Genomic DNA, 26199 nt, shown 5'->3' on the forward strand with positions numbered 1-26199 from the left:
TTTTTTTTTATTTTTTATTTTAAGTTCATTCCTTTAAACCACATATTTACCAGTCAACATCAAAGTAGCCCAATTTTTAAAAAGTAACAGCATACAAATATCCATTTCTGATTGGATGTAAAACAGACATTAACCTCTTTTGTTTAGCTTACAAGAGGCAGTATGTGTTCAAGGATGAATATGTGTGCATGTGTATGTTAATGTATATTTGGAAAGGTGTGAACCACCTGAGTTGCAGTCACGATCATTGGGTATGACTGGCGATGGGGTCACGTCAGAAGACCACGTTTGCAGTCAGTTTCTGATAACATCTGTGGTTTCCACACATTTGGATGTCTTAAGGCTTTAGCCATTTTGTACTCAATGTACGGTACATAACCCATATATACAAATCAAAGTAGCCCATGGTGACATCATTGACTGTGATAAGCGCCGTGCCGAGACAAAGTAAGGGTTCGTGTTATAGCAGGAATTCACATCGGTGTGTGACAGCACCATAGTCTTTCACATAACATTCGTAGCATAACACGGTAGCTGTGTCCCGTAGATGGTGTTCACAGAAGACGACGTAAGAGGAGTAAAAACACAGACTCTTGGTTTTGGGGAGGGGGTTGGGGGACAAAAGAAGCATATTAATGCAAAAAGGCATACAGCCTGAACTCCCTACCCTCCCAAGATTAAAACAAAAGAAAAATTTAACCCTTTCTCTCTGTCTGTGGACAGTGGCGTCACAAACAAGCATGTATATATACATACACCACCCTATCCAACCCCACCCTAATTTCCATAATACACCATGCTCTAATGGCTACAGCTCACACATCTTTTTTGGGATTTTAGTTTCATTTTCAAAACTACCCAACAGCAGCATTCCATATGTTAAAAATGAACAATCCTATTTTTTGTTCCGTTTCAAAGGATCTTTTTATGATGCATCTATATTAATAACTCTCTTTTTTGATGTTGGCTTGTAATGCCACAGTGGTGAAAATTTGACACTACATTCAAACATACAAATCCTTTGCAAAAACCCACAAAAAAAAAACAAACTTTTTAATCACTAGTGTTATAGGAACAAATTCCATTCTCCCTAGGCAACTATCTATCGTCTAACAATCATTTTCATTCCAACTTCCCACAATCGCATTGGCACCAACACTCTAAAAATTAAATTTTTTTTCAGTTTGTTCTTTTGTTGTTTTTTTGTTAACATATTTTCACTTTTGCACAGGAAAAATATAATGAAAGTTTTTTGGCTCTGCGAGCACCAGGATGAGTAAAACATTAGCATATATATATTTATACAAATCTATATAGAGTGCAAATCAAACTACACATTGAAACTAACAGGAGGAGAACGAAAGCAACTAAGGCAATTACTTATTAAATATATTCTCATATATACAGTATAGTCTATGTTTGAACATATATGTCGATCAAATATAAATACTTTGTCAATATACGTACATATAGGGTAGATATCTCTCTTTTGTCTGTTAACTATATACATATCATGACTACATTTAGCTGAAATGGTAAATAGATAGGTGCAGAAGTAAAACTGCAATGCTGCAGCCACAGAGGAACAATGCGCACACACACTCTTACAATGAGTTTGATGGTGCAGAAGCACAGAGGGTCCATCGCTCATATGTAATCTGAAGCCTTAGACCTTTCTATCAGTGTCTACAGTCATTGCATTAACACAACCTCCATTGCTCTGCTCTATCATGGAATGTGCTTGTAGAATCGCCCTTGTACTGCTTGGGCTAAACAGTCAAGACCAAAAAGAAAACAAGAATAAACAAAAAGGATGCATCACACACGCATACACACAAAGAACGCCACTGTCCCTAGAGAGGAAGAGACACCTGAGATCCAGATTTCCCCCATCTCCACTCTCTACCCCCATCTCATAAACCCCACCCACAAACCCTTCAAAGAATCTCATGCTGCAAACAATTCTACACAAAAACAGGTTTTCAGTTGCGTCGCCCCCAGTTGTAGTAAAATTCAAGGTGGCAGGTAGAGAGGGCACTAAAAATACAACGTGTGCTTAAAAAACGAAAACAATAACAAAAGAGACATTTCGTTTAGGATTTCTTAATTTTTTTGTTTAGCTTGTCAGGAATCCACCAGTAAATCCAGTTGAAGGGTGTATTGCTACCGCCCTGATGATTTTGCACAGCATGACTACTGTGAGTGCTTGCAGGGTATAAAATGCAAAAAAAAAAGAGTAAAAATGGTTTCTTCTTCCTTACAAGATATTTACTTGAGAAGCAAAATGAGTTAAAGTAATGTTCAGGGTTTTATACAATTTAAGCTCAATTGATCGCATTTGTGTCTGTTGATAACCAGAAAAGAATTTGACTTATCCCTCATTTAAAAAATAAATAAATTATATATATATATATACACACACATATATTATTATAAAAAATTTTTTCAAAAATGTGCTGTTGTGGTAAGGCACTTACAATAGAAGTGAATTGGGCAGTCCATAAACGTTAAAATGTACACTGTTTGATTTGACTGATATGATTTTAGTTATATACAATAAGGTTCCATTCGCTAACATTGGATAATGCACTAGGACTCATGAACAATTACAAATATATAAGTTTGACAGCATTTAAAAATCTGTTAATTTATTTAATAAAAATACAATTGTTTATTGTAAGTTTGTTATTTCTCAGTGCAATACCTAATGCAACTTTTGATTTAAAAAATGTATTATATGTTGAAATTAACATTAACCAAGATTAATAAATGCTGTAAAAGTATTGTAAATTGTTAATGTTAACAAATAGAAACTTATTGTAAATTGTTACCAAAAAATCATGAAAATACCGGCACTCCTGCACTTACCGGATTACAGGATTGACCAGTGTTAAGCAGTCAAGACGACAAAGTTGTGATATTGGATATAACTTCACACAGATTAGTGATTTTATTACACTATAATCATGTTAACGTATAATGTTTACGTCTAGTGGCTATACTTTTGAAACAGTGTGTCTTTTAATGTTTATGGAGCGACCCCTTCCGCTTACATTGTAAGAACATAACCCATGATTCTTGCTTCTTTTTTTTTTTTATAAACAAAGGACAAGTCAAATTATTTTGTAATCAACATTATGCCACAAAGAACATTCCTTTAATATATTATGTCTTGTTTTCAGAGAACTCAAACATTTTGTGATGTTTATGCTTACACTCGAAAAAAATAAAAAAATGAAATTAGCAATCAGAGTTAGAAAAAATAAACTATCCCCTTTGAAGTCATTTTTTCTTACCCCATTGGCAAATAGTTTTATTTTTTTTTTAGCATAAACCTTACTAAATTTAGTTCGATTCCTCAGAAATTAAGACCTTAAATATCATTTTGCTTCTCAATAAAACTCTTGTTTTAAGGATGTTTAGTTAAATGTACTAGAAAAACTCTGATTAAGACAATTTTCGCGGTGTAAAAAAAACATGTCCCAGTGCTGTGACAGGAGTGGCGGGCGGATATTAGACAGTGCAGGTAGATACTTTTAAGACTAGCTAAAGCACTACGCCTGATACATCACTACAATAGCTGCAAGTCCCTTCAAAGAGACGTCTGAAATGAAACGACATGACAGCACATCTTGACACAAAGCGATCCTTGCCTGTACGGTAGAAGTAGCCCTTTTGCTCAGATCTTGCAGCTTTCCCAAATCCTGTTCTTAATTACTATGTGGGATGAGGCAAAACTTTCTTTAGATGAGTGTAAAAAGGCAACTCCTACAAATACCGTAATCTAAGTGCAAAATACCATACTCTGGTAGGTTAGGTAACTTGTCAGTTGACCCATCTCTGTGTCTACTGGACGGTTCAGTCTGATTGAAGGATCGCTTGGGTGCGATTGTCCCAAAGAGTGTGACACTGACTAGGCAGTCGGTGTTGTATGGTACACATTCTTCATCTGGCTTATGAGGTCTTTAAGGGTATTTTTAGGGTCTTTGGGGAGGGAATGTCCCAATCAAGTGCCTCTCTCCGTAATTGGCTGGGATGGAGGGGAGGGAGGGAAGGCAGATGGGTGGGAATATCTGATTGGACAACGGCAGGCTCATATTCTGCCTCCACCACTGGTGATTGGTCAGTGGAAACACATAGTGCAAGGGGATTGGTTAGGATCAGTGTAGAAGGTCTGCGTGGTGAAGGCAGCGCCTCTTCTCCCAATTAGTGCTGCATGAATGAGGTCTGGTTGGTGGATACCACCTCCAAACTCCAATACTTTCTCCGTGCTTCCTCCACTTGGCTAAACTCCATGAATTTGTCAAAGGAAGTTGATGAAGACCGTTTTCCGTTTTGGTCTTTGTCAAGATCATTGGTCACAAAGGAGAAAACATTGTTTAAGTATAAGAGGAGGACCAGACAGGAGATTGAAGTGGTGAAAGATGAGTGGTTGAGAACCAATGGGAGGCTGTGCTCTTATAGACTGCAGCCCAGGGTTGGGCACTGCTCCTGAGGGTTGGCGAGGCGACGGAGACTGGCACTGGAATAGCCTTCATCGCTGCAGCTACTTCGCAAGCTTCCCCGCTCATCTGAGTCGCTTACACTGCTGGTGCTCCACTCTAGATCTCCAAGCAGATAATCTGTTCCTTCCACATCAACGTCAGCCTCCTCTTCTGTAAAGCAAACACATGTAAAAAATTATTAGGATTGTTTGGCAGACATTCCCCTCTTTATCCTACATTAGTCATGCATTTGTGCTGAGGTCAACATGAAATAGGAGTCACAACCCATTTTACTTCCATATTGGAATGTTTTTAAAAGTGAAACAGACTATCAGGAATTGATAGGATCGTGAAAAGTGGGTCTTTAATACCGGAATGGAGCTTAAAACAATGCCTAAATAGTTATTTGGCTATTGTTAACATGATCCAAAAGCCTGTGCAACATAGGTGAAGATTATGAAGAACAAATGTTTATTTTTTTTCCCATTTGGAATAAGATAAGATGCAATAAAAGTAAATGGTGACTGAGGATAACATTCTGCCTAAGATCTCCTTTTGTGTTCCACAGAACAAAGATCATAAAAGGTGAACTATCCCTTTTACAAGATCCTTTTTCATGCACAGAATTCAACATTGTGTGGAACTCAAGTGACGCTACATGTAATTTGCTTGAAAACGTGTTTTCAATCGATCTTTGTTAAGGTTGCAACATTTTCATGTGCATTTTAAAGGGTGAACCATTTAGTCAGTCTGGCCCATTATCTCCATGGCAACATTCCAATTTAGGTGTTAAAGATGATGTCATCATATTTTTCACACATGGTTCTGCATGCTACATTCTTTTTACATACCATCTGTTTGTAGGACAGGCCTCTGTATATACAAAACAAACTCCTGAAGACTATTATTTGTGTGAATTCTGGGAAATTCGTGAAAAGCATGTGGGTTTCCTTTGTGATTACCAAACTTCCACTTTGTTTTTCCACTAATTTAGCATGTGACAATTTGCATGGGAGTGAACGTGTATGTGAATAACAAATATTTCTAAGTAAACCTATTACCTTTAAAAGAACCTTTTGAAATCAAAAATGGTTCTTCATAGCTTCATAGGTTCTTGGTATTTCAAAAACGATCTTAGCAGCATCAAATGGGATCTTAATTTAAAAGAAAGGTTCTTTGAAAGAATAGGCTTGCTATATTTTCTCATGTACCTACTTAACCTTTCTATTTGCCATTGTTGCGTTCAAGTTAATGTAAAAATTGTATATAAATAAAATCAATAAATAAAAAAGTGTTATAATTAAAAGGAACAGTTCACCCCAAAATTATAATTCTCATAATTTACATCCCAAATGTTTATGACTTTCTTCAGCAGAATGCAAACAAAGATTTTTAGAAAAAAATAGGTTCATACAACGCAAATTAATTGTGATCAGACTTTTGCAGCTCCAACAATGGAAACATAAAAGTAATCCTTTTTTTACTCTAAATCTCCACTTTAACTTTCAGATGTGAAAGTGAAACTAAACAGGCACCACATGTGACTTTCAGATGTAAAAGTGAAAGTGAAGATTTAGAGTGAAAAGAGGACTTAACCCCTGGAGTCTAATGATTACTTCTATGTTTCCTTTATGTGATTTTGGAGCTACAAAAGATCTGATCATCATTCACTTGCATTGTATGGACCTACAGAGCTGAGATATTCTTCTCAATCTAAATTTATGTTCTGCTGAATAAAGAAATTCATACACATCTAGAATGGTATGAGGGTGTATGAATGATGAGAGAATGTTCCATTTTGGGTGAACTAATACTTTAATATTTTTTTTTATGAACTTAGTTAATATATAATTACTAAATGAGCAGTATAGCAAACAGTTCAGTTCTATATTTTGTTTCTATAGCTTTACATTTACATCCAGATCTAAAACAATTTTTTGTGCTAAATAGCAATAAACACTCTCAAAGTGCTTTAATTAAAAGTCAAATGCCTGGTGTTTAATGCAACAATGCTATAAAAGATCAAAAGCATCTACTGGTAGAACACTTAGTGGAACTGTCAAGTGATAGCATATGAACACATGTAATGTCATCTCTTGTAATACATTTTTTTCCGTGTTATGTATAGCTGTTCTACCTCTTTTAAGGCTGTTTTCACCTTTGGATTAAAACTTTTGTCCAAACCAGATCTTATTTCCACTAATTAAATTAATTGCCGGCCACTATCTGGGATTAAACCTGTGGCGTTTGTCAATTTAATCCACCTCATGTTTTACCAAACCTGTATGACTTTTTCATGGAACACAAAAGAAAATTTTAGGCAAAACGTTAAGCTCAGCCACCATTTACTTTCATTACATCTTTTGTCCATAAAAAGCAAGTGAATGGTGACTGAGGCTACCATTCTCCCTAACATATTTTTTAGTGTTTCAAGGAGGAAATTAAGTCATATGGGTTTGGAACTTACGTTGCTTACATGAGCACCAGGGTTCAAAGTGTTATGATTCTGTCAGTCCTCTGCTACAGTTCAATTTATCTAAAACAGTAAGGCACACATTGTTCATAACTGTGTATATATACACCTTGGTCGGAGTCGGATTTGTCCGACAAGATGGTGGAGCCCATACTGTCCATACGTGTGCGCTCCACACCAAGCTGCTCCAGACGTCTCTGCAGGTGCCTTTGTTCTCTCTGCAGATGGTCTATAGTGTGCTGGGCCTTCCGTTCGCTCTCCTCCAACCTCTGTAGACACACACACAGACATGTTCAGAAGTTTATTATAAAACGGATCGTTCTGGCTCTAAAATCCGATTGGATAAGCCACATTTGAACTAGATGATATACACCCACTGCAGGACCATACATTTAGGCTAATGATCTATATAACTAGACATTAGAATTGTTTATTGTGATAGTTATTATAAATAAACTTAATTGAGTAATGGGAGTTTAAGGTACTCCACCTAGCGTCATTCCTAAAAAGCACTGTAGTACTTGACCTCTCATTACTTATTGCTTTAATATCACATCGATATGTTTGGGTCTTTCAAGAATTTACTGTGCTTTCATTCATCCAAACACAATTAACTACCTAGAGAATGTACACACATACCTTGATGTGTTCCTTAGCCCTCATAAGTAGGCTGAGGGTTGTGTGCCTGTTTGAGTCTGGTCCTATGGGCACCAGAGATTTCAAGCGTTCCAAACACAGTCGTAAATGTGCCCTCCTGGGTGGGGTGACGTTAAGAAAAGAGAGACAGAGAGGGTGTTCCATAAAACCAATATAATTACAACACTAACTTTCCATATGCAAAATCAACAGAAACAACCAATCAAAATAAGAAAAATGTGACAACAATGGGCAAACTGGCAAGTCACGACCCAAAAAAATACTTCACTGTGGTCACTTAATATGACTAATATATTAATGGAATATTTGGTAAATCAAACTTTTGCTACTGTTTATATATCAGCCTATGACATTGTAATAATTCTGCTTATTGTTGGTTCTATACAACTCATGGTAACTTTAATTTTGGTACATTGTTGGGTCACCACTTGATGTCCAATGTAAAATCTGGGTCCTTAAGCAAAACCAATGTTTGGCAGTGCTTAAATACTGTATGGAATTCTCAACATGGCAATTGAATAATTTTATTTGTAATAGAAGTCTGACATTAATCTAATGGACATTTCAATACATTTGTTTGTTCTTGTAAAATAAGCAATTCTGGTATTGTGTTGATACAATCACTTGATGACTAATGTACTACAATATACAGTATATATATATATATATATATAGTGCATTCTGAAAGTATTCAGACCCCTTCATTTTTTTCCACATTTTGTTTTGTTGCAACCTTATGCTAAAATGCTTTAAATGATATATATATTTTTTTATTTCACATCAAATCTACACTCCATACTTAAATATGGAACAAAGCATTTAGTTTTTTTCAGGCATTTAAGAAACACATCTACTCGTGTTTTATCTACAACATTGCTGTTGTAACTCAAGGCCACAGAAGCCATTTAATAAAGCGGACGCTTTAAATGGACAACGAATATGAGCTAAACGAAAGCTTGAATGCGTTTGCGACAGGTTTGTTTGCAATGACGGCACTACACTAGACAGGTAAAGGACAGGATGTGTGTACACCTGCCTCTCCAGCACACATGTACACACGTAAACAAGCACTAAAGAACACACCCAGACAAAGAGTTATGTTCGGACCATTGCTTGTTGCTTTCCGAAAAGCAATGGTCTGAACATTAATCATTAATCTCCTGGTCTGAAGGGCAGGAATCCTGTTACATAACTTTAGAATCCACCACCGAAGTGGTGACATAACTCAAGTGGCCAAGTGTTTGTTAAACAAATACAGACTGCGTGCGCTGTCCAACATTTACTCACAAAGCATGTTGTAGCACGGGTCAGGGTTGATGGCTAGTTTCACTTTGTCATCTGTTTTCTGAGCTGTTCTATGGAGCAAGTTATTCACAGTTCGGTGTCATTCCGAGTGGGGTTTTAGAAGGTGACCTGTTCTATGAAGCAAGTTATTCACAGTTCGGTGTCATTCCGAGTGGGGTTTTAGAAGGTGACCTGTTCTATGGAGCAAGTTATTCATAGTTCGGGTTCATTCCGAGTGGGGTTTTAGAAGGAGACCACCCCTGCTGCAAAGACTTAATACATTTTCCATGCTGGTCTAGGCTGGTTAGTGTTGCTTTATCTGGTGAACAACCATAGCAAAATTTGGGATTAAGATGCATTTTGGGTGATCTGATCACATTTTGGCGATCTGATCACAAGTGTACAAACGAGATAAATCTCAGTTTCCACCTGGTTGTAATATGCATCATTTTTGACCACTTATGTTCAGATTTTGAGGGAAGAGTCTCTGAATTCATGATGACATACTGTACATCAATTACTAAGTCATTGTATTACTGCATAATTAAGTGTAAAAAGTAGAAGAAGAAAAGGAAATGGGAATAAAAAACTGAATTCTCAGTTATTTAAGTGGCGCACATGTATAAACTGAGCTTCAGTGTCTCATGTCTGCATCCCTGCATGTTGACATCAGGCATACTGAACAAGTTCTATGAAGTTCTTGTGCACGTATTTGTTTTTGCTTTTTAAAATGTTCAGATTGGATGGTTATTTCCTTTCAAAACTGCATGTTAGCAGCAAAGTTTAAAAAAATCTTGTTTTAGCATAGTGGTTGATTGACAGGTTAGTAGGCAGTGCTTCGCTGCTGTTCACATGCATTTGAGAAGATGAGCATTAATATTACGAGCCCAATGTGGTCACATGCATTTCCGACCACATTAAACCACCTCCGTGAAGAAATGTGTACAAATCTCAAAAGGTTTTGGACAGGTGTACACCTGTTATTAGCATCATCCCATTTCAAACGGATCACCCATAGTGCATCTTATTACCAGTAGCAAACAGGGCCTTAGAGATGAAGTAGGTTGACCAATGAAGTCTTGCAGGTTAAGCTAGTTACAACATATAATTCACACAAAAATGAAAAGTCTGTCATCATGTACACTGATGTTGTTCCAAACACGTATGAATGAGAGCAGTATGTTAGTCTGTCACCATTCACTTTCGTTGTTTTATACACACAATGAAATTGAATGGTGACTAAGGCTGACTGATCCATAACATCTCTAGTGTTTGATGGAAAAAAGAAAGTCATACGAGTTTGGAACAGGAGGTTGAGTAAATAATGACATACATTCACAGTAATTTTTTTATTTTTGGGCAAGCCATCCCTGTAAAAACTTGGTTGGGACACCAGCATCGAAAACATAACATATGCGTGTCTTCTCAACAGGGTCTGTGCATTTATACTGCCGTGATCCATTAAATGGGACCTCTGAACATCTGAGGTTAAGCAGGTCACCATTCCCCTATTCAAGCCATATGACTTTCAACATAAATCACCATCCCCTCCTGCTCTTTGACTTTTGACCTCTGAGTAATTGTCTTAACTCTGCTGGAGAAGGTGTACGTGCAAAGGCATGCACGACAGCCCACAGCTCAGGTTACAGTTCTAAAACCTCTCTCCCAAGACCAACAGGCCATGCGCATGCAAGGTCCATCTTAGAGCAAACACTTGTTTCTCGCAGGCAAACCTAACCTTGCTTGTATTTGAGGTCTTATCCTATCCTGTTTTTGTTAGAGATGTCAATGACACAGTACCTCAAATTGTGTATCTTGTTGAGAGGTTGTGTGCTATACCTTTTACAAGCAGTCAGGCCCCGGTAAAAGAAGTTCAAAACAGCAGTGCAACATTCAGACACAGGCAATGAGGACATACAAGACTACATGTAAATCCTTAACTTATGTGACATTAAAATGTGTTACAAGCCTCATTCTATTAATACAATTCACCCAAGATCAGTAAAAGAAGCTGTTTTTACCATTTAATGATGATTTAAAGTAATACAGTATATGTGCAGTAGAAAATGCATAATTTTTCTTGTTTACATTCTGATTTAATTACGCTTTAATTAAGGTGCTAACATGCTATAAGCAGCCATAATATGCGCAGTTTACACTGTTATTTTCATTTATGATGACACTGATACTAAAGCAAAGATTTGTGTGAAAGTGTGTTCATGTTGACTGATCTTAACTGACTGAACGAGAAATAGATATCGGACTCAAAGTCTCCAGGTCACACCTCCCAATGAAGTGGACCAATGACAGTAAGAAGGTGTTTATCAACCGGTAGGAAGTTTGCCCTGGTGACGTGTTACGAACCTTTGAAAAGAACTAGAAAACACCAGAATATTATAGAGACTTGCTGGTGGGCCACTAAACAACCACCATAACACCATAGCATCCACCTGGAATCCCCTTGCAATCCCCCTATGTAATGTAACAAGTATCCGTCAACATTTTCAGCAGTCTTGATTACGGAAGTGTTTTTCCTATTGATGTTTTCCATAGGGATTTCATAAACATCTTCATGAAAGACTTCTCAGCCATGAACCAAACCACCCCACTCTGAGGTGAGTCATAACATTACAAAACTGAAAATCTGACAAAAAGACAAAAAGGTACAAGAATGTGTACTTGACATCTTAAATGAGGGAATTAACTACAATCCCATAAAGCAATGCGAAAGATCAAAGCAAAATAAAACTGATAAATATATAAAACTACTGATTTCAAATTGTTGTAAGTATAGAAACTAAATATTTAAATTTTATTGCAAATATCAAGATATATACAAATTTATAAGTAGTTTGGAGACGAACTTCATTGCGTCATTCACAGTGCATCATGGAAGAGGGCAGCCACTGCGAAGCACTTTTGCTGCAACTCTCTGACTGGTAGAACTTACTCTAAAGGATCATGGGTAGTGTAGTTCTTCTCAAAAGAAAAAATATAAGACTGCACACTCTCAGTGCAAGCTTATTTAATTCAAAGTATATTTTCCTCACAATAGAGAGCCATAACTATCATTTACCAGGAATTCTGCTATTAAACAAGCTTTTTAAAAAAATGAAGATTAGAAATACCACAGACTGATGGATTCAACAGAAGCATATACCACCTATTAACAACCTCGGAGCTCATGGTAGGTGTGTCTTCAAAGGCTTAAAAGTTATCGTTAAAATCAGATCATCTACGGAGAAAATTAAAAGGATTTGTACTCCCGGAACCGGACTGTTGCGGTCTATAGCAATGCACTAGAAAACACCCACAACACACTAGCATCATGGCAACGTCTGCATGGGTAAGCACCACTCACATCTTAAGTGAATGTCAAATTCTAGTTTTTTATGTTAATCTTTATTTTGTAAGAGGCAGTGAGACAGAATAGGAAATGATAGCTAGAGAGGTTGGGAACAGAATTAGGAAAAGTTGCAAGCCAGATTCGCTAAATGCAGCACCATGGCTCGGATGTTACTAGCCTTTTTTTTTTTTTTTATTCAGCTTCACTACTATGTAAATCATTACATCAGCTGCTCTAAATTCAGAAATTGTTTCACATATATCCAAATCTGGATCACAAATGCACTCCCAATTGAGTTGCTGTATGAATATCGGCCCCAGACTCCATTTTTAGACAGTATGCAACAAAAGAAGAAATACAGGGAGTCTCTCGTTACTTTTACTAGATGAAAGCAGGCTTTCACAAATGAACAGCTGATAAGTTGTCTGGAGCTCCGTGACCTCGGATCTCTGCACGAGTTTGGTCTGATGTGTGCTGAAAGAGGCACGCTTTACAAAGCATGGCTGGTGTCAGACAGGTTGGGGACTGTGACTATAGCTGTGTGCATTGTTAGGAGTTTAAAAGTCAGAGTCCAGACGCCCTGGATTTGCTCACTGCTAAGCCTGATGGCATGTATTATCCAATAATGCATGCATCTAGTCAACAATTTAATTACTTTCTAATGATATGACGTGTACTGTAGTGTATCTTTTAGTTGATATGTATCTTTTAGTTGATGATATTTAAATCTGCATTTGAAGTGTTCCGCTCCAAGCAGAATATAGTCACAAGTGTCAAAAAAAATACCACAAGGCAACAGTGAAGAGATTTGTATCCGCTCTCATCCTCTATATTGTGGACAGTGGACCCTTCCCAACCACTACAGCACCAGACGCAAAGGGAATATTTTTTTACCGATAACAGGTAGTTCCAGAAATCAGTTATCGGTGCCAATTAAATGGCAAAATCAATATATCGGTAAACCTCACCTGTGAAGCACGTATTCAAACGGTCTCTACTCAACATTTCCCTGTAAATTTTCTAATGATAAAAGGCAAATATCAATAAAACTATTATATTCTCTTTGCAAATATGCAGATATCTCGTTTATACAGATGTTCACGAAAATCCAGCGTTTTCTTCCCGTCGAGCGCTCATCTAATATATTCCTCTGGAGCATGTATTCTATCAGCCAGAATCAAAAACTTCAGGATTAGGATCAAAAGTTCCTCTCATTCACAAATCATGATGGCCACTCTGTAACAATCCAAGCAGGCAAACCAGGCCATTTAAACTGTCAGGAATCTGAGACTTGAGTTGGATTCGCACAGGTGGCACTTCAAGGCTCCATCCGAAACCAGGAAAACGCTGCCTCTGGAGGCTGCATATGGAGGTATGGTTAAAATAAGGTTCTTTTCAAACTGTTCGGAGACCAGTTTCCTTAAGACAGGGATCGGGAACCTATGGCTCGTGAGCCATAATTGGCTCTTTTTTAAAATCAAGTGGCTTGTCGTGTGTCTCACCATTCACCAACACATGATCGTTTAAAACTTCCAAGAGATAATTTTCCAGCAGAAAGTGTGGGTTGTGCGATTGCAAAGCTTGAAAGAAAAGCCACCAATACACGTCTGATTTTATATGTGCGCCGTGAGCTCTGCTGTTCATGAGTGCAATGAAAGCGCCTCTCCAAGACATGCACAGTCATATAGTCCTGGGCCTTGTTTCCCAATAACTACAGATCTTAGCTGTTAAGAGCTTTTTCTTTTTTTATGTGCACCCAGGGTGTGATAACGCACCCGGAAAAAGCGACGTGGCTCAATCCAGGTCACGAGCTCCTCATCCAAATGTATTTCATGCACGAGCAATTATGCTCATCTACCTGCAAAAGGTAGGTGACATGTAAGATGTCGGAGTGACACATGACAAGAAATGCTGATGTGTTTGAAGAAACAATTTAGCCATACATGGTTGCTGGACTACTGCAAGTACTGTTAAATCCTTCTTAATATATTAACAATATCTTCATGTGCAAATAAAATACCAAAAATGTTATGATTAAACAGAAATTTGAAGAAACTGCTTTCTACCATTTAAAATAAATTATTATTTTTTTAGTGTTGTGTGAAATATAGTAAATATAGTGCTAAATAAGAGTTTATCCTAATTATTTTTTTAGCAATTTTATGTTTGTAGTTACTACAATAAATTGTGTGATATATCGGCATTGTATCAGCCTATTGGCCACCCTGCTCTTTTGACTTACTTTAATATTTATCACTTAACTTTATCTAGGTGCAAGTGGAAAAATGTGATAAGAGAAGGCTCCGAGATGACTGAAATTAGGCACATTCCCTGGCCATTTAACTTTCAATTACAGAAATTTAATCTTAAGATCATGACTGTGTAATGAGTTATAATCCTGCAATTTTACAGATAAGAGTAAATTAATGTGACACTTGCATTAAGGTTATATGCACATACATACCTGTTCTTTTCCATCTCGTTGTGCGTTGACCTGTAGAAGCACAAAGAAAAAGAGAAGAGAGATTATATGAATGAACTGTCCTAGTTGTTTTTTTATAAAGGCAAACATCACTATTACCATTACTCATGTGTAGGATTAGGGATTTGAACAAACCCCTAATCCTAAAGGCCCAGGTATCCTTCGTTTTTGCATGTTCCAGATTGCCTCGCACCTGGTCACATTTGTGAGTATACTCTTCTGACCACGTTCAGGCTGCACGGTCTGGATTATGACAAAATGTACATCATGCATACTGTGCGCGGAGCGATCCGCAACATGGATGCACCAATTATACTTTGGCCTTAAGTATTAAACTTTGGTGAATAACGGTTTGTGCAACATACATGAATGAAACCGGAAATCATTCTGCTTGTTGAGGAGTGGGGTGCAATTACATTTCCAAGCAATCTGACAAAGGAGATGATCAAATATGTGAAGAAATCCAGGGCCATTTCTAGCTATGGGTGGTATAAGTGGCTGCAAAATAAGGTCATTTTTATATATATATATATATATATATATATATATCTCTTAAAAGCTGTGAGTAAGACTCAGGGAGTAGTCAATTAGACAGTTTTAGGGGCCTCCCTTTTGGCTGGAGAGGGAAGGGAGAATGTAACTGCAAGGAAAGAGTTGTAGCTAGATTTGATAGGTATGCTCAAAGGGTTTTTCATCAACGAGAAGTCAGAGTTTCTGGGCCTGCAAGTAGAATTTCTCTTAGGGCCCCATATGTTCAGAAACGGCCCTGAAGAAATCCCACAGACTAACAATGAAAGAAAGCACATGAAATAAGCACAATGTGCTAAAAAAACACTACTTAGTGAACACCTTAGCAACTGAATATCAATGCTATGGCAACCACCAACAGCAACCACCAACAACTACAAGCAGCAAATGTTTTGCATGGGCAAGCAAGCATCACTCGAATGTTCTTCAGAAGTTTTATATTTGGCCTTTTTGACCCTTTTATTAATAGACACAATAAAAGCATGAACAATATCGAGAAATTACGCAAATTAGACTCAAACTAACATCAACCGTTTAGTGTAAGCACCGTGGCTTAATGTGTCATAGGCTATACATCCAACATCACAGTCCTTCTTAGGTTTAAAAGGCACATTGAGAGTGTCCTGTGTGCACTCTCCTGTGTGTACTGTTGATTTGAATTTTTAGCACAAAGGCACACTGGTGTGTGTTTGGTGAAAAGGCTGCACAGGAGGAAACCTTACAACGGCAGAGGGATTTTACGGGCCCCGTGCTTGTTTAGTGGATGCACTAGTTGCCAAAATGCTAATTGCTGATTGCAAATGTTCTCTCTTGCTATATACGCAAAATACATTCAGGCCCTCAGCCCCACTTAGCAACAGTAACTAGAAACACAAGCCTGAGACACAAGACGACGGTGGGGGGTAGTAATGTTAGAGAGAGACCATTACTAGATCAATGGAGAAGTGAAAGAGAGGCAAAGAGGAAGCCACAATAAAAGATGAGGAAAATAACTGCTCAACAGTTCAATCCTTCCTTCAAGTCATGTCGGAATGATCGTAATTACGAGATGAGCGCATATGAACATCACCAAAGTCCTAATTACATGTGGGAATTTGTTATTTGAGTCCCCTTCTTTCTAAGTGACAATTAAAGAATCATTGTGAAAGCAAACTGGTATTGATCATAAGCTGTAATTGTGAATGTTGACTGTTCAATTTAGTTTGCAAGCATTTTATATACTGATGATGAAGAAAAGTGATTAAGCCTTCCAGAAAATACAAATTTAGGCAGTTTATAAGGTAACATTCTTGTGCAAATGTGTGCAGCACGAGAATTATAAAATATATCAATAAAGCAACAATTACACCCCTAATGTGCATCTTTTATTTGAATTTAGCTGTTGTTGCACTGAAAAGCTTCCTGTCTTTGTTGGGAATTGGAAAATAGAGAATGAAATTGCCAACACATACATTTTAATGCAACTTAAATCACTTGAACGCATATTGCATTGTAATTACGATTTCTGAGTCTAAACTTAAGACTACAGCAATCGAAAATGCAACATTCGACTGCATTGTTGCTAACAATAGAACTGGAATTATACAACGCAAACATTTAGAGATACGAACAGTGAAACTTTTATCAGATATTGGCAAACATGGAAACCACTTGTCAAATCAAATCAATGGACCAAATCTAACCTTTGTAAACAGTGCATATAGAATGTTAATTTGCATAAGCAAACATACACAGCCAGCAACTTTGAATGTAACATGTCCTACTAGTGATCACACAGCACTAGTTCATGTTTCAGAACCTGCAATGCATTAGGCCACGAAAATGGAGAATGGAAGGCACGTATCCTGTCTCCCTTATTCATCCATCCTTCAAACTGACCTCATGACCCCCTGTGCAGTAACCCTCACTCTAAAAATACCCCCAAATAGAGAAGAGGATATCTTCTCATATCAGTGTCTCACACCATGTACCTATTTTGAATGCAAGTAGATGTCAAACTTCAAAACAATTCTCTTTTGAGCTTAAAGGGATAGTTCACCAAAGGATAAAACATATCTGCCATCAATGCTACCCCTCAACTCGCATTATATATTCTTTCTTCTATGGAGAAATTTTAAAGGATGTTGATGCAGCTCTTGTTTACATACAATGAAAGCGAATGTGACTGATGTGTTTTTAATGGAAAAAGTCATAAAGGTTTTGGATTTACATTTATGCATTTGGCAGATGCTTTTATCTAAAGCGACTTACAGAGCACTTATTACAGGGACAATCCGCCCAGAGCAACCTGGATTTAAGTGCCTTGCTCAAGGACACAATGGTGGTGGCTGTGGGGATCGAACCAGCAACCTTCTGATTACAGTTATGTGCTTTAGCCCACTCTGCCACCACCACGTTTTGGATGACATGAGGATGAATAAATGAAGACAGTCAAAAGTCAACATGAAATGGCAATCGCAACCCATTTTACGTCCAAAATAAGACAATTTAGTCAGCTGAAAAGATAATTAGTTTCAGAGTTGGAACAAATTATTATAATTTGATGAGATTACTGAAACAAACATCAACGTGCACCAAAAAATAAGACCAGGAACTTGTATCTTAAAGGTTATATTTCACTCAAAAATATTATTTCATATACAGAACCCCATGTTGTTCCAAACCCATATGGCTTTCTTTCTTCGTTGAAACAAAAAATGAGATGTTAGCAACACCGACAGCCTAAGTCACCAATCGCAAGACCGCAATGAAAGTGAATAGTGACTTGAGACTAACATACTGCCTAATATCTACTTTTGAGTTCCACAGAAGAACGGTCATCATACGGTTATGGAACAACATGAGGGTGAGTAAATTTGATGGTGAATTTTGAACTATAACCTTTAAGAAACTAAATAGTCACTTTAAATTTGTTTAACATTTAAAAAAGCTCTTGCTCAACATTCTTTGAAAACACTGGATGTTGGTAGGGGTTGGGGAAAAATCATTTCAGCGATGCATCGCGATTCATACTCAAAGGATTCTGAATCGTTTCTCAAGAGAATCGTTCAGTTTAAATCACTGCAGAACAGTGGCGTGCGTGCCAAAGTCAGATGTTGAAACAAAGATGAGTTAACTGCATACACATGTCTGTATCAAACACATGTCCATTTATGCCCGAATGAAACTACAATCCCGAAATTCTTTCACAAACCAACGCAAATAGCAACAGGAGAGTTTATTCGTGATAACAAGCCAACAAACAACATGAAAGACGAGCTCGCACCCATTATTGCACCAATTTGCACACAACGGGGGAAAACAGAAGAAAATAATGACGAGGCAGCGGTTCGGGAGATGATGGTGATGTTTTCATTTAAATCTTTTTTTTTTTTTTTTTATGCCTTTCTCTACTCTTGCGTGCTCTCCATTTCATAAAGCAAACAGATGGAACGGTGCATACGAGACACTTGATCAATTTCTGAAGCAACAACTGTGCTATTTAAACTACTTTAATAATCACCTGTGCAGGTGAGGAGAGGAGAAGCTGGTGAGGAGAGGAGAAGCTGCCAGCTGCACTCTCAGAGAAGCAGATATATCGCTCATCCTAGACCAGCAACTTCCATTTGTGCTTAAAAATGAAAATGAATAACACAGCATAGTTTGCATTTTTTGATGAACCAATATTTATTTTCTTGTGATTTTAAGAGATTTTTTATAAGGTTCTAAAGAAAGAAACTGAAAAACTAAGATATAATTCTAAACTATAGAACCATTTATTTAATCTTGTTGATGTTCCATGTTTTGTTCACAGCTCATACTGAATGTAAAATGCCAGTTTATGTAATGTGACTCGTTCTGATTTTTTAAAACAGCTGTTAAATAAAAGCTGAAAGGGAAAAGAAGAGTAAAAATACATTTTGAAGAAACTGAAAAAAGAAAGAAACTGAAGGACAAGATGCATCGAGAATCGTTTTATAATCGAATCGTTACCCTTTGAATCGGAATCTAATCGTGAGGCCAGTGAAGATTCACACCTCTAGATGTTGGCTGGCTGAAATTAAGAGATTATAAACAAGCTTTCTAATGTGTTTCCATATTAGTTCACTGTGTAAAGAGATCAGATTAACTGCTTGGCTGGCATCTCGCTCATAAGGTTGATTTCAGGGGGTTGGGTGTGGGGCACCGACAGATACCAGTGACATAACAGCCCGTATCACGGTGTAAGGCCGAGTCGACTCCCGTCAGTGCTACTGTACTTGCCAGGCCACCTGTTGCAAAACTAAAAGGTCAAAGTAGTTCCTTATTCACACTACTGCATCGTAGAACACATTTTGTCCAGAATCTTCTGATTCTGATTTTGTCCTGTCGGACTTGCTGCATATAATTTACATCCAATCCACACTATGATAGCTAATAACAAAACATTGTGTTCCCCACAAGCCATCAGAACACTGTGCAGTGGGCACAGTGAATACAGGAAGATCAAATAAGGCACCAGTGAGTGCACACATTCATTTCCTACAGGAACAAGAAGAGAACCCATAGCTGCTGTTAATTGCATTAGCCCACATACTGTCTGAATGTAAGCGAGAGGTAGGAGGAGGAGCCCCGTCATATATATATAATGGGGGTGTTCGAGCTGTGCTGGTTGCCTGGATCGAGCAGAAGAGTAGGGGGAGGGGGAGAGGAAGGCACCAGCCCACCACGCTCACTTTCTCTCACACATACACACAGGGACACGCGATGTCACCCTTCCCCCCACAATCCATCAGGAAAAGCATGCAGGAAAAGCAGGTTTGCAGGGAGATTCTCTAGATAGGAGATCCACCTGACCTATATTTAATAAAGGTTACACAGAACACAAACATTCTCAAACATATACTTCGTAAATTACATTCCTGAGACATGTATGGCTTTTCACTGTCCAAGATCAGTCATCGATTGGACACACAAAGCTCAAACAACTGAATCACTTTCAGCTTGTGTGAACGAACACAGGGAGAACCGTCTAATGATCCAGTTGTGCAGTTGAAGAGATGCGAGGAGTCTATTCAGCACAGATACAGAGCAAAGCGTTTCATGCATGATGCATTAACACCAGTGCTGGGGTAGTGAATGTGGGTTGCTGTGCAGAGGATTCATCTTTATGCATTTGATGCACAAAACATCTAGGAAGATTTTAAACACAAGTCTGACATTTCTGAGGCAAGTTTAATGTACCCGGATTGTGAAAAAAATACTAATTCTATTAGAGACAGTCTATATTGCGCCCACTATCTTTCCAACACTTGCTTTTCATGGGCTAATGATTGAGGAGTGTTTGTGGAAAAAAAATCATTTTGCATTGCATATGCAATATGCAAATTAAATATGAAAATATGCAATGTCATATCTTTAGTAGTTACCCATGAATACACAACTACAAAGAGTTATCATAGGAGCGACAGAGAGAACCATATACATATATGATCCAAAGTTAACTTGCCAAACCTGAAAAATGTACTGGCAATAAATATGTTCTACTGTCATGAAGCTGTAAACAACTTTAGACATTTTACACTAAAGAGTTTCGAAAATGTGAAGTTTATCTATACTCATATTGGCTTTTTCTGGAGTATGGACATGGTTGGTAATGCTACAGTCTTAGAAATGGCTTATGAACTTGTTTAGCAAACAAAGCCTCTTCTAGTGGACACAACATGACCCCATATAATATGAGTTGATGGCACATCACCTGCATGGTTTCAAATTAAACCAACATTTAAACAACAGTTTCCTTTAAACATAACATAAGGCTGTACATAAATAGCTATAAACCCTGTGCTACCCTAGTTAGGCCTTAATATTCTCAAATATATACAGTTACAAGCCACACAAACACCCTGACATATATAAAAGGACTGTTTTCTGCTTGCTTTGAACCAGCATACTTGCACAATAACTAAATTTTTAATCCAAGGTTATGTTCCAAAAATGGTTTGTCTATATGATTCAGAAGCAGCAACTTTTATGACCCGTTGCTGACCCGTTCATGAGGGGCCATGTAGCAATGAATCAGTATCATATGCAGAGTATGACAGCTACATGTGCTGTCACTCAGCTACAGTTACAAAGACCAGCTCTTAGTGCAAGAATAAAGTGTGGCTATCCCTAAACATCTATTTGCCCTTATCAGACCAGTCAAGATTCAGAGTAATACTGCCTCCTAACCAGGCATGGCGTGAAAGTTTTGTCTGTCCACACAGAGAGCGGAAATATGGCACAACACCCTACAAGCACAGCCAATCAGAACATATTTAATGTGTAAAGGAATGGTTTACCCAAAAATTCCCCTCATCATTTACTTACCCTCATGCCATCCCAGATGTGTATGACTTACTTTCTTCTGCTGAAAACTTTTAGAAGCATATCTCAGCTCTGTTGTTCCATACAATGCAAGTGAATGGTGACCAAATCTTTGAACTCCAAAAAGCACTTTTTACTATAAATCCCTACTTTCACTTCCACATTATTCTTATGAAATTTTTTGCAGATTCACATTCTTGGTGGATATTGCTACCTACTGGTAGGGAGATTTATAGTAAAAAAGGACTTGAATATTGATCTGTTTCTCACCCACACCTATCATATCTATACTGAAGATATGGATTTAACCACTGTATTACATTTATGCTGCCTTTATCTGCTTTTAGGACTTTCACAATTCTGGCCACCATTCACTTACATTGTCTGGACCTAGAGAGCTGAGATATTCTTCTAAAAATCTTTGTTTGTGTTCTGTAGAAGAAAGAAAGTCATTCACATCTGGGATGGCATGAGGTTGAGTAAATTATAAGAGAATTTTCATATTTGAGTGAACTATACTTTTAATATACAGCTATGTGAAATGTGAGATTTCATTGTGGGCAAGGCTACCTAGTGCAACGCCACACTTGTTGAGGCTGGTTAGGAGGATAAGCATGGAAGTGATTACCAGGTAAGGACATGGTGTAATAGCAAAGGATAAATATTGTACAGAATATGGAGTTTAAGCTACACAAGACAGGTCATAATCAGAGAACTGAAAAGCTAACCCACAACTAGAATATTCATTATCTTAATGTAGCCTTATACTGATGTCTTCTGCTCTGGGTAATTACTCCCACATTCAAAATAGATTATATCAACAAATGTGAAACTATGGTAAAAGGGTTATTTCGCCCAAACATTTTAATTCTGTTAAGATATAGAGCACAACAGTCAGGATCCAGAAGTAAAAATCCCATTCACTTCTTCCATTGACAAATTGACTTCTACCGATAACTTACAAACTGACCTACTTTGTAATACGAGGTTGTTCATTGATGGTATATACTTCTGTCGAAGACATCATTAAGCATTATTTCAACTTTAAAAATATAGTTTAATAGCAAAAATCCCGGTGAACAACACAATACACATGGTCCAGCAGAGAGAGATCCACCAAACAATGCCAAGAAAGCCCGCCAAACAAACCTGGAAGCGACCATCCACTCCTATGATGCACTGTGAATGATGCAAACGAGTCAGTCTTCCTTCAAACTACTTATTTATTTGTATATATCAAAATCTTTAGAAATAAACTAAATATATTTAAGTTAAATTCAACAAAGTAAAATTGATAGTTTTGTATATTTCCACCATTTTATATTGGATTATTTCTTTAGCAATGCTTCCTTGGATTGTAGTTTGTGCCCTTGTGAAAGATGGCAAGTTCACAGTCTTGTACCTCAGAATGTTTGTCAAATTTTCAAGTACATTTTGCTAGAGGGTGAATAAATGACAGAATTGTATTTTTATTTTAATAAACATTCACATGTTTGACTGATTTCACTTCTGAATGATCCGACCAATCATTACAAATAAATGAATGATTTTTTGCATTCTGGCATCAAGACTCGCTGGCAATAGCTATAAACGGACAAAATTTGTGACAATCTGTTAATAAGTGCTAATAACCATTTAACAACAAACCAAATCCTAATCAGCACTACTCTAAAAACCGATTCCAGGCATCCTGTTATATCCACAGGAAGATGAAAGACAGCTCGAAACGTGCTAATCGGATGATAGTGATGAAATCTGAGGTGTTGAGTAGTGAGTGAGTGAGTAAATGGTAACTGTGGGCGGCGAGAGTCACAGAGAGAGAAAACGAGCAGCGTGAGTGAACGTCTCTCTCCGTGTTAAATGTGGGATGGCGTTTCCTGACTGCATCTGCACACGGATGAATCAGTGGGTGTGTTTGTGTCACGCACATACACGGTGCAGATATGTGCAAGTCCAACGATTTGGAAATAATTCATGGGACACATGGTCCTATTAAGAGATGCGTGAATCAAGGATGTTACCGAACGTTCCTGGCAACAGGGTGTATGGGGATTCGGGAGGTGTCTGAAATGCCCTACTGATTTGTTGCCTGTTGAGCAGCAACACAAACACCACAGGGCCAATCACACAGAAGTGACTGTACATACAGTACAGAAGGTGACTAATAGGTCTTTTGTGATTATCTTGAGGTCGTGAGGTTCCATTAGCATACCTGCTGCTGCAGTTTTTCTTGCTTTTCATTTTTCGTTTTAAGCCATCCCTCTCTTTGTTGCTGGTGAATGGTAAAATAGAGGCGTAGCCGTGCTCCGCTTCTGCAAAATCAAACAGACATTGCAAAGCTCATTAGACCACAGAGCACATTGACTATCCAAAAATCAAAGCGATTGATTATAAGCGTTGACCATTTGCTGAGGAGTTGGAGAAATGAAACCCAAAAAGCAGATAAAGTGATGCTATACATTCAAATGGATGATTTTTTTTTAAACAGATATCTTGCTGTTGGGTCAATGATGTCATATGAACTGGAGTAAACCCAACAGCCAGCCGAACCACAACAGATAGATGGGAGGGGGAGTTGCACCAGGAAACCCTCCAGTACAAACCAACAGCAGTGCTTGAAAATGGATTTAAGCCCCACATATGAACACAAACATTTTACATATGCACCATTAAAACACATCTATGTCATAAACACTGGATAATATCCCAAAAGAGCCTGACCAACACATACACGTCCCCTGTAAAACGTAAGTGTACGGTTACTGGAAAGCGCACAGACTCAGACAGCAGAAGTGGCCACTTCTCATGCCTTGATCTTCCCCAAATGTCACAACAACAGAAAAAGCGTCTGTATATCATTCTTAGCATCAAATAAATAGGCAGTCCCAGAACTAACGCCTATCTATTTTCTTCATACCAGACGAGCGCCTTAGCAACAGTGTCAAGATTCATTAGCATGCAAAAATGTATCTTTATATTGCATATTAACGAATATATATACACGTTACTTTACCTCTTTCTCTTCGATCAAGATATTCAGCTGCTTCGATTAACATCTGCAGTTTTTCAATCGCCGACATTTTATGTGATTAAAAATGACGATCCGTGTCAGAAATAAAAGAGGAAAAAAACAAGCACCAGCCTTGAGTTCCTTCACGCTTCTTCCTCTTTTAGACAGTAAAAAATAAAAATACAGACAGACGACTATATAAAATCTTTTTATGCAAGGCAGCGAGGGGTAATCTTTAGAAATGGGAGCTTGTTGATATTTAAAACCAAAAATGTGTACAAAAATGGCGTATTGATAAATGTAATAAACAAATAAACACGGCCGTGATATCTAACGCTGGTTTCCAAATGGCTGGATGGTAAAAAAAAAAGGAATAAAATGTCCCTCAGCTGCCTCAAAAGAAAAAATATTAAAAAGTCTTGCTCATATTAGACTAGATAACGAACGTCAAATGTTAAAAATGTGAGTGCAACACGACCGTGGAAAAAACGCGCCCAACAAAAACCTCCAGATCTGCAAAATCAGGGCAACTCTTCCTAAAACCATGTAAGTGGCGACACTCAAAAAGGTCTAAAGACTTTTATAGATTATAGCTTTAGTTCGGCGCTTGGTCAGTTTTAGGCTCTGAAAGTCTGAATTCGAAAGCTCCTAACTAGAGACCAATGTGCATCGCTGAGCTTGGAAAAATAGACCAAAAATACCAGATTGACAGTTCGGTCAGATTGATCTGAGGAGGGTACTAGTTGCCAGATTAGATTATCTGACAAAAAAGGTGTGTTTGAGCAGCTGGTGATGTTGTTTTTTTCTTATTATGTTTCAGCTTTGCTGCTGCTGTGCTGGTAGCGTTAGGAAAACAAGCAAATGTCAACACAAAATCCTTGCTAATATAAATATATATAAAAACCGTAAATTTTCATATGCCTAGCCAGCGAGGTGGTAAGCAATAGTCTGTTGTATAATAAAGAGGAGGAAAAATATGCACAAAAAAAGCGTTGAAAAATAGTGACTGGGCGAATGCACGGCCTCATAAAAAGTCCAAACAATCGCTGGTTTCGATATTTTAAGCGTGTCAAACGGTCCTGCTACTTATTAAACAGCTCGAATTGCACATGCTAATATGTGGCTGTGTGCAACTGCGGAAAATTAATCAAAAATAGGACAAAAACACGCAGCTAGCGAAACCATAACGTCGTTATGCCAGGCAGATGAGATGTTTGCTAGTTGCTGTCATGTTTCTGTACGCCTGTCAGGGACTCGGGGAACCTGCGATTCTATTGGACGGACGAAACCGGAAGAAGGGTTCTCATTGGAGGCTTTGTCTGACAATCTAACAGACAGTCGCTGACGAAAACCAATGGCAGAGAGGCATTCTAAAGCGTGAATATATGACCGCTGTAATGCCATTCCGCTAGATAATGGTGCAACTAGGTAGAACTTTAACGCCATTTTGGAGCGAGGGTTCAATTTGTGCGGTAGTATTTGCTCCAGAGCGTTTGCTCCAGAGCCAAAATGGATTATTATGCAAATCGTGCAATGTTGTTATGCTATGATTGGTTGGAGCGTCAGATCACCACCGCCTGTGATAGGTCGCCTTTAAGACGTTCCGGA

At 37.9% G+C, this 26199-nt stretch overlaps 1 protein-coding gene across 1 annotated transcript; it reads right to left on the bottom strand.

The window, feature by feature from the left end:
* On the bottom strand, positions 1–25788 carry LOC127642954 (max dimerization protein 1-like). The gene is made up of 6 exons (XM_052125424.1): positions 24595–25788; positions 23794–23893; positions 14709–14738; positions 7597–7711; positions 7067–7226; positions 1–4655 (listed from the first exon to the last, which is right to left on the bottom strand). The coding sequence occupies exons 1-6, from the start codon at positions 24659–24661 to the stop codon at positions 4459–4461; spliced, it is 669 nt and encodes a 222-aa protein (XP_051981384.1). The 5' UTR covers positions 24662–25788; the 3' UTR covers positions 1–4458.
* Positions 25789–26199: the final 411 nt, after the last annotated feature.

Source organism: Xyrauchen texanus, chromosome 4 (assembly GCF_025860055.1).
Source record: "Xyrauchen texanus isolate HMW12.3.18 chromosome 4, RBS_HiC_50CHRs, whole genome shotgun sequence".
Classification (NCBI taxonomy): domain Eukaryota; kingdom Metazoa; phylum Chordata; class Actinopteri; order Cypriniformes; family Catostomidae; genus Xyrauchen; species Xyrauchen texanus.